Source organism: Vigna umbellata, chromosome 8, assembly GCF_029865625.1.
Source record: "Vigna umbellata cultivar VRB3 chromosome 8, Vumbellata_1.0, whole genome shotgun sequence".
NCBI classification, from domain to species: domain Eukaryota; kingdom Viridiplantae; phylum Streptophyta; class Magnoliopsida; order Fabales; family Fabaceae; genus Vigna; species Vigna umbellata.
This window is the reverse complement of record NC_142172.1, coordinates 27,573,543-27,583,979: the sequence shown is the minus strand read 5'-3', so window position 1 is coordinate 27,583,979 and position 10,437 is coordinate 27,573,543. Positions and strand designations below refer to the sequence as shown.

The following is a 10,437-nucleotide window of genomic DNA, read 5'->3' as shown; positions in this document are numbered from 1 at the left end:
CATTATTATAGAAAGGAGGATTCTTTCTTCTAAAATAATGACACTAATCAAAGGTTGACCTAGAGTAGATAATTACTAATTATGTAGACATGGATTAATTGGAAGGTGGTGCAATTCCCCAACAAGTGTACACAAATATGATTCCTTCTGTAGTTGGGAGTTGGAACAAGAACGAAAGAAAGAAAACATCATTTGAAACATTCATACATTCAATAGTCGATTTCTATCACCCTTCTCGAATAATTCCAGCTTTTTGAAAATCCAACGTGTTTTGACTATTTCAATCCAGAAGAAAAAACTGGCCCACATCACATCTATAAAACAAAATGAAAATCACGGAACCTTATGTAATACAAAAATATTGCATGCTCTTCCACCACCCTCCATTTTCGAATAACCAATAAGCAAATTCGAAGTACTGTTACAACTTTCTGGTTAATTTCCACTTAAGTTGAGCCTAGCCTGCTGCAGAAAAATAATGGCAAATGCATGGACAGAAGATCAAATAGCTATATTCCACGAAGCCTTTGATGTTGTTGACAAGGATTCTGACGGTGTGCTCTTTTGCATCATTAACCTATATATATACATATGTGTGTGTGTGTCAGTTCTAACGTAAAATGTTTATGAAAGTATATTTAGTTAACTTTGATTTGCAATGTCTGTGATGATGTCCAGGTTTCATTACTGTGGAAGAACTGATATCCATTGTTCAGTCATTAGAAGGAAACACAACAAAAGAAGAAATTCAAGAAATGATTAGTAAAGTCGATATGGATGGAAAAGGAAGCGTAAATTTTGAAGAGTTCTTGAATGTTATCGGAATAAGAATGAAGGTAAATCTGCCATTGTTAACTATTGTTTGTTCTTAAAAATAGGAGTGAGAGGAAAATCTTTGTTTATTGATGATAATTGAGTGCTATAAGTAAAGATCATGAAACATTTTAATTGTCCTTTCGTTAGGAAAATCTGACCGAAGAGCTAAAAGACGCGTTCAAAGTGTTTGACAGGGATAATGATGGGTACATATCAGCTACTGAGGTAAGCATATATATATATATATATATATCATGCCATGCAACTCAATCTGCATTTCCTGCGTATTAGAATCACGTAGAGTTTTTGTTTTTCTCTTACTTCCAAACCCATTAGACTGTGAGTGAAAATGAGACATTTTGTTTTTACAGTTGCGACATGTGATGATGAAATTGGGAGAGAGGCTAACCGAAGAAGAAGTTGAACAAATGATTAGAGAAGCAGATTTGGATGGAGATGGTCGAGTTAGCTATGAAGAATTTGCAAGATTTATGTCACTAAATTGATCCATTTCTTTTGAATTTGGAACTGACACCATTGACTTTTCTTTAGACCATTCCATGTTCTTTTGTATTTATTATGACAATTAATATCGGCCAAACGTTGATCCTCTCTCTCTTTCAACGTTGACTCCGTCATCTAAATAGCACGTGCCTCTATGTAATGTATTTTTCAAAAGTTTAGAAAAATGTGAGGCACGTGTAACTTTTTCAACGATTAAATATAAAGTAAGGTATAACTTCTTAATTAGGTGACATAACTTTGGATGAAAGAATTAACGCTTGACTAGTAAAATGACATGTTCAATTCTCTTATACATGTTTACCATTTTCACCAAAAGATAATAAGTGTCTTTGTCGGAATTCCTTACAAACTGGTTCTAATTAACTCTCATTATTTTTTTCAATTAATCACTTTACAATGTTAATGTACAGCTTTAATGTGAGAAGAGAAGTTTCGTATACAAGGAAATTTACTTTGGTGTTTACTTCTTATGTTATAAAAGGAATAGAGTGTTCCTTTAGGAAAACATTCATAAAACTCTGTTTTTTTATCTCCTTACAGTTATTATAATTTTCTTACCTTATAGTAAATTTACATTATTGTCTATTAGTTGATTTGTTCCTTTTTTTCTAGCTGTCACTACAAGCAAAAAATATTTTAAGGAAGATTTACTTTACTATTATGAAAGATTAAAACTTTTGTTACGTCATTTATCTAAGGATACACACGAACACACAAGGACAAACACACACACACGAACACATACACACGAACACACACACACGAACACACACATACACAGACACAGACATAGATATACACACAGACACAGACACAGACACAAACATAGACACAGACACACACACACATATAGAGACACAGACACAAGACACAGACACAAGACACAGACACAAGACACAGACACAGACACACAGACACGGACACACACACACATAAACACACACACAAACACATACACACACACACACAGGCAGACACACACACACAAACAGACACACACACAAACACACAAACACACAGATACAGACACAAACAAACAGACACACACACACACACAACGAGAGAGACATAAACAAACACAGACACACAAATACAGATAGAGACACACAGAGAGACAAACACACACAAACACAGACACAGACACATGCACAAACACACACACACACACAGACACAGACACACACACACACAAACATAGACACACACACACAAACACAGACACACACACATACACACACAAACACACACAAACACAGACACACACACACACACAAACACACACATACACATACACAAACACACACACACACACCCACACACACGCGCGCGCACATACATACTCACACACACACACACACTCACACACACACACACACTCACACACACACTCACACACACACACACACTCACACACACATACACAAATACACACAAACAGAGACACAGACACAGACATACAAACACACAAACACACACACGCACGCACACATACATATTCTCTCTCTCTCTCACACACACACACACACACACTCGCATACTCACACTCCTACACGCACATGCACACACGCATACGCACACACACAAATATTAAAATTCAAATACAAAATATGAAATAAGAAAAACTAACACAAAACGGTAAAAGAATACGAAGTACTACAAATGTAAACCTATCATATTGTTCTCAAAACACAAAATAGGATAAATTATTTTCACAACAAACTATATTCTTCAACTATCACTTGTGTCCAAATCTTCTATTAGTTGACTTGATATATAGGACACACACACAAATATTAAAATTCAAATACAAAATTTTAATTACGAAAAACTAACACAAAACGGTAAAAGAATACGAAGTACTACAAATGTAAACCTGTCATATTTTTCTCAAAACACAAAATAGGACAAATTATTTTCACAACAAACTATATTCTTCAACTATCACTTGTGTCCAAATCTTGTTCTATTAGTTGACTTGATAGGACAAATTATTTTCACAGCAAACTATATTCTTCAACTATCACTTGTGTCCAAATCTTGTTTATTGACTTGCTTTCATAATAAAGAAAACCTACGATATAAATTTATGTGTAGCATAATTAGAAATATAAATTGTGAAAAATAAATAAAAAAAGTTATATAATAATTTTTAAACAAGACTTATACTTCCAGGCTGTTAAGGTTTTTACAAGTCAGACAAACACACACTTGTCTCGTCGAACAAGTCACGTTACTATATCAAGAACTGTTAAGATGGAGTCCTTACTGAAAGGTCAGCTGCGTTAGAGATCCTATTGAATCTGGAATCGAACTAGAGAAATCACAACCAACCAATGATTTGAAAAAAAAAAGTTAAAAAGGGAGATTTAAAAAAGCATCGTAAATTTTGTTAGAGAAAATTTCAGTTTGTATAAAAGTTATTTGATAGAAAATAAACTCCCTAGCTTACATGGGTGTTAGCTTTTTTGGAATTTTCCCGTAAAGCCTATGTTGTAAGAATGATGCTTACATGAACAAAAACAACATTAGTAAGTGAGAGCTTCTAGTGAGAATTGCATAACATTCACCAAAAAAACTTAATCAAAATTGTTGGAAATTCAAGTGAGTCTAAATCTCACATTAGATAAAAATGAGAAAGTGAAACACTATATAAAGATAAAGACTTATTAACCCATTACCTTAAGATTTTAGGTTGAAAGTAGGGGTGGACAAAATGAACTGAATTGCACTATTAAGAACTGCACTGAACTAAAAATTAGTTTGTCTGAATTGAATTTAACTAAAAATTAGTTTAGACAAACTGAACTGAAATAGTTTTTATTCTATCAAAATGTACTACACTGAACTATACTAAATTGCATTGAACTATAATATGAATTGAGTTGAACTGTTATGAATTGAGCTAAACTACACAATTTTTGAATCGAACTGCACTAATTTTGAATCAAAATAAACTATTTTTGACTAAACTAAAAAAAATAGTATTTACCTACTTCATTCATAATATAGGTTCTTCTATAAACAACATAATTAAAATGTTTATTTGAGTCGAGTCGAACCAAAAGTTGAGAAAAGACAACTCCGCAAAATTGTCGAAACAGGTAGAGAGCAAAATTTGGTTGAATTCAATCGAGTCAACCTACACCTAAAATCGACCGAATTAGATTAGGGAGGCCACAAAAAAAACTCAGTCAAGTCGATCTTAACCAAAATTCGATCGAGTCATCCCTGATCAAAAATCAGACAAATTTGGTTGAACGGCCACGATTGAAACTCACTTGATTCAATCCTGATCGAAAACTGTTCGAATTTGGGTGGAACGACCATGACCAAAACTTAGTCGAGTTGGTCCTAATCGAAATTGGCTAAATTTGACCGAGTCAGCACTGTTTGAAAATCAGTAGAATTCGGTGGAGACGACTACAAATAGTTGAGACAGTCCCAATCAAAAATCGATCGAATTTGGTCAAGTTAGCTCCAGCAAAAAATTGTCCAAATTCAGTTTTCTATATGAACTATAAAATAGTACAATTCAATTTTTATTATAAATATAATTAAATACAATTAATTTATAGTTCAATGCACTTTAATTAATTTTGTGCAACCCTAATTAATTAAGAATGGTGTCAATTGGATTCATGTCTTATTTTATATCTCCTTGGTAAAGCTCCTCGACCTAACAAAAATAAAATAAAATGTTCTTTTGAGTCTCGTGTCTTCCTTTTTCCATTTCCTCGGCAACATGACTCACTTGACCACTGAGGAAGCATTTGTCTTTGTCCAGGGTAAATACAATCTGCATAATCAAGATCTTTACCAAGAATTCAATCACAAAATCTAATGGAAAGAAGCCAAAATAACTGCATGAAATTTTATCAATCATTCTTCATGCATCATGTATCTCTATTTAACTACTATAATAAGGTCTAATTCAGGGACTAGAATACTGTTCTGATAGATTCAGAGTTGGTAATATCTAACCCAAAAAAATAAAATAAATAAAGAGTAGAAATTGATTAAAGAATCCAAATGAGATGGAGAAGAAACCTACTTTTTTATTGAAGCAAACCAAGGCTTAACGACAAAGTACCAGGCCCAACGATGCAGTGCAGATGCAATGAAGTAGTGCAGGGCCAACAGTGCAGTAGAGGGTCAATGGTGCGGTTCAAGGCAGTGCGATGGGAGCTAAGTGCGGTGGATTTCCCCTGAGAGCTAAACTAAAGTAAACTATGGATTTGAAAAGATAAAGTGGAGGGATAAGCTAAAAAATTGGAAGAAAAAAAAGCAGAATAAAATTTATTAAAATTATAGTTTTTTAATTATTTGATTATAAAAATAATCAAAATAATTATATACATTTATTAGGATTTGAAATAAACCTAGATTATTTTCCGAAGGTTTATAAATAAACCTTTGAAACTTAAGAGAGGTTTAAAAACCTCCAATAGTAAAATTCATTAGTCGAGTTATATATTATTAACATTGAGCAAATAATTTCCATTAAATGCAAATTTTTTTGTAGTGTGTTATTGTGTTATTATTCTAAATACTTGTTACATCCAAATATTTACAATGTAAATGGATAATATTTTTATTAAAAAAATGTTATCTCATGTATAATATGAAAAAAATGTTATCTTATATATAATATAAAAAAAATGTTATCTTATATATAATATAAAAAAAATGTTATCTTATATAATTATAATAGTATTTTTATGTTAATTATATTTAAATTTTTTATTTAAATTTAGTTTTATAAGTAAATTGATAAATTATGGAAAGAGCTTTGAAAGATATAGAGAATGATTTTAAAGTGTCAGGTGGTTGCTATTTTTAAGTTGTGTCAATAAAATTATGATTATAATATCATGAATTATTGTATTAAGTTGCAATTTTTAACTGATCAGATTTATCATTGAAGGTTTATGCTAAGAAAAATAATTTTGATTATTTTAGTGTAAAAATTAAGTTTTCACGTATGTTTAGTTCTGAGTTGTCTTAACAAAAGTTTTATTTTCAATTCGTTAACCACTATGAGGATGAAAATTTTATCAAAATTTCTTAAGACCCAATACTTTGTTTTGACCATCAAGATTTTCACTTAGAGGTTTGTAGTTAGAGATATAATTTTCGCAATTGAACTAACATTACATATTTCCTATTTCGAGTTACTTCAATAATAATTTGATTCTCACTTCATTAATCATTAGATCAAGCTCAAAATTTTACATGTTCTTGAGATAATATTATCCACTCTCATCGTTCATATATATTGAGATTACTGTAAAAAATTCACAGGACAATAGATCATACATGGGATAAGGGGTTTTAAAATTATTTTTCATAGACAAGGATTGATTAACCTGATGCACATAGTCATTGAGATATTCAGGGGTTTTTCTAACCCTATTAGATCTCCTGCAGCTATGATTCTCTTCACCATGAGCAGCATGGTCACTGTTGTTGTTCTCGGTGACATTCTGCTGCGTCTCTATTTGCTCAGTGGCATCCATCTCCGGATGTCTTGCATCATCAATAAGGTCATGAGTGCCCAGGAGGTCATTAAGAGAGGGGGCTCCACCTTCTCCTTTGTCAGTAACATCTCTGCTGTTACACTGGTCTTTGTAGGAAAAAATGTCTTCATAGAAGCAACATTTATGCTTATAAAAAGCTCTTTAGTGTTCATATCAAGAACAACATAACCTTTGACACCACTTTTGTAACCAAGGAAAACTCCTTTTCTAGCTCTTGGGTCAAGCTTATTTCTGCTGTTTTCAAGGGTAGAAGCAAAGCACAGACACCCAAAAACTTTGAGATTCAAATAGGTAAGGGGGGCATCATAAACAAGATCATAGGGAGTTTTGTTATTAAGAATGGGAGAAGACAACCTATTTATCAGGTAAACAGCGTGACTAACTGCATAGGACCAATAGGCATTAGGCATATTAGACTGAAAAAGAAGAGTATGGGTCACATTAAGAATATGTTGGTGTTTTCTCTCCACAACAGAGTTCTGTTAAGGGGTCTCAACACAACTCTTTTGGTGATCAATGCCATATAAATCATACAAATTAGCACAGTTAAATTTTGGGCCATTGTCTGATCTAACAGTTTTGACCATTTTATCAAATTGATTTTTAATTTTGACAATAAAATTCTGCAATAAATCCCTTGTCTGACCTTTATTGTTCATTAAGAAAACCCAAGTATGCCTACTGTAGTCATCAACTATAGTGAGAAAATACTTATGGCCATGGACAGAAGAAGTGGAAAGAGGGCCCCATATGTCACAGTGGATAATTTGGAAACAATCAGTAGTCAAAGAATTACTTCTAGGAAAAGGTAGTTTATGTTGTTTAGCATAGTGGCAAGCATCACAAACAATATCAGGACTCATTTGTACATAAGGGAACTTTGCACATATCTGTTTCATAGTATTATGTCCAGGGTGGCCTAACCTATAGTGCCACAAATTTACATCAACATGTTCATAAGAGAAAACAGATTTAGAAATGTAATTCTGATCTGGGTTAGGAATGGCTTGTAGATAATAGAGTCCTTTGGACGGTTTAGCATACCCAATCATCTTCAATGTAAAATTCTCCCTTATCTGACAAACCTCAAAAGAAAAGGTTAGATTGCAATTTGAGCCTCTGATGAGACTTTGGACAGAAATCAGATTGAAACAAAAATCTGGGATATACAGGACATTAAAAATAACCAAAACTTTAGAAAATTGCACAGTCCCTGCATGTTCGGCAGTGATAATAGTGTTGTTTGGCAATCTAATAGAAATAGGTTTAATTTTGTAAAAAGTAACAAAGTTTTTCTTATCATGGGTCACATGGTCTGTGGCCCCTGTGTCAAGAATCCAAGAAGAAATACCTTGTTTAACCTCTGTGTTGTCTCTCTGCACCTGGTTAATTTTGTGAGTGGGTTCATCAACCTTCTCTATCATTTTGAGGAGCTTCTGCATCTGTTCAGGGGTAAAGGAATTGAGGGCAGCGTTGGTGCTGACCTGGTGTGCCGATTGAACACCCTCTAGACCAGAACTGTTTTGACAAACATTGCCAGAGCTCCAGTCTCCTTTCCTGTCCGGATTGTTGTCTGGTTTCTTGTACCAAGGGGGGTAACCGTGTTTGGAATAGCACTCATCAATGGTATGATTCATTTTATTGCTATAGGAGCACTGTTTTCCATAGTTAGGGTTCCTTCCTCTCCCCCTTCCTTGACCACGTGGCCCATTACCACGTCCTTGGCTTTTCCAGTTGTTGTTTCTTTCAGCAGTGCTGGCCAGAACTTTGGTTTCAGCAGTTTGGCTCTGACTGACAGTGGCCAAATCTTGTCTCTCTTGCCTTTCTTGTTGCATGATGAGGGAGAAAACTCTATTGATGTTAGGGAGAGGATCCATCAAAAGGATTTGGGTTCTTACAATATTGTATGTGTCATTCAGCCCTTTCAAGAAGCATTTACATGTTTTATTTCTTTGTACTTCAGAGAAATCTTTGAAAGCTCACAGCTGCAGGGAATATCACAGGTACAAGTGGGTATAGGTCTAAGGGATTCTAATTCTTCCCAAAGAATTTTTAAATCTGTGAAGAATTGGCTAACACCTCTATCTCCCTGTTTAATTGAGTGGATGTCTTGGAGTAGATCAGAAATTTTGAAATAGTCACCTTTAGAGAATCTTTCTTTCAACTCTTCCCATAGCTCCTTGGCTTCTTCTACATATATTACGCTTTCTGCAATCTCTGGAGAGAGAGTCTTTATCATCCAAGAAAGAACCATCATATTACATCTCTCCCAATCATCAAACAAAACCTCACTTCTTTGAGGTTTCTTGATTGACCCATCTATAAACTTGATTTTATTCTTGGAAAGGAGAGCCCTTCTCATGCTTATGCTCCAAGAAGAGTAATTGCTGTCATTTAGAACTTGAGAGATGAGAGTGAGTCCTGGATTCTCCCCAGGATGCAAGTAGAAAGGGCTGGTAGGATTAGCAGATTGATCTATGTGCTCCATAACAGTAGAAATCAATCAAAAGGTAAAAACAAGAATCAGTCCAAGAATAGATGCTAGACTTGAAAACAGGGGCAGCGGAAGCAGAGTAGATTTAAAACCTGCTCTGATACCATATTAAAATATGGCCCAATATGTCTCTGAGCACTGTGCGGCCCAATTGTGGCAAAGGCCCGTGAGAACATAATGTCTCTCTTGGACATGCGTACTGACGAAGAGACATCCTTCGTTCAGACAGCCGTGAGAGAGACAGAGCCTAGGGCTCTTCCAGTAGCTAAAGAGAAAATCGGAATGTCGTGCTCCAGTACATGGACGTCCGGGAAAGGAAGATGCAATCGGCACAAAAGCTTCGTCGGAGGTAAGAAAACGCTCTTGCTTTATTTACAGTAATAAAAACTGATTATGAGTTACTTGTTACAACTGAAAAGAAAAATGGAGAACTCTATTTATAGAGTTCTTTGAGAAAAGGGAGAACAACGAGAATGGTAAACTAAAATAGCCGATTACTGTCTTTTTGACCGTAATCTCAATAATATATACATTTAAAAATATATAGTAAAAAATACAATTTTTGCATTTGGAAAAAAGAACAACTCTTCTCTCAACTACATAAGTTGTCAAATATAAAACATTATTATAATATTTAAATAGTAAAGGATGACTTTACTATTACATATAACATCCTTTATTTTCAAATTGTAACATAATAAAAATATCAATATATTGATAATAAAAATAAAATAATGGATAATCATAAGTGTGAATTGTTTTTTTCTAGCTTTCACAATTCACTTTCATTTATCATCATGAACTTATAGTAGTTTAACATCAAAATAATAATATAAGGATGTTATAAAGCAACTTTGGGAATTTAAATGAGTATATTATTGGTTCATTTATCTTTATCAACCACTGAGAAAAAAAATTTAAATACTTATAAAATAAAGCGAAATCAATGAATTTACGAAGAATATTTTGTATTGTTTTGATATAATACGAATTGTTTAAATTAAATTGATGATAATAAAATTACATGTATTATAATTCAACGTTGATTGCTTACACTTTCATTTC

The 10,437-nt window shown here is 33.5% G+C and overlaps 2 protein-coding genes across 2 annotated transcripts; one reads left to right on the top strand and one right to left on the bottom strand.

Moving 5' to 3' along the window:
• The first annotated feature begins 376 nt into the window (after nucleotides 1-376).
• On the top strand, nucleotides 377-1,460 carry LOC124844652 (uncharacterized). The gene is made up of 4 exons (XM_047321629.2): nucleotides 377-554; nucleotides 679-836; nucleotides 964-1,041; nucleotides 1,188-1,460. The coding sequence occupies exons 1-4, from the start codon at nucleotides 479-481 to the stop codon at nucleotides 1,320-1,322; spliced, it is 447 nt and encodes a 148-aa protein (XP_047177585.1). The 5' UTR covers nucleotides 377-478; the 3' UTR covers nucleotides 1,323-1,460.
• A 7,342-nt stretch (nucleotides 1,461-8,802) lies between these two features.
• On the bottom strand, nucleotides 8,803-9,366 carry LOC148194373 (uncharacterized). Its single transcript, XM_088097210.1, has one exon. The coding sequence runs from the start codon at nucleotides 9,364-9,366 to the stop codon at nucleotides 8,803-8,805; it is 564 nt and encodes a 187-aa protein (XP_087953336.1).
• Nucleotides 9,367-10,437: the final 1,071 nt, after the last annotated feature.

Coding starts and splice junctions, on each gene's coding strand:
- LOC148194373 (XM_088097210.1), bottom strand. CDS start 9,366: ATGGAGCACATAGATCAATCTGCTAATCCTACCAGCCCTTTCTACTTG.
- LOC124844652 (XM_047321629.2), top strand. CDS start 479: ATGGCAAATGCATGGACAGAAGATCAAATAGCTATATTCCACGAAGCC. Junction 837..963: donor TTATCGGAATAAGAATGAAG/GTAAATCTGCCA, acceptor TCCTTTCGTTAG/GAAAATCTGACCGAAGAGCT. Junction 1,042..1,187: donor GGTACATATCAGCTACTGAG/GTAAGCATATAT, acceptor TTGTTTTTACAG/TTGCGACATGTGATGATGAA.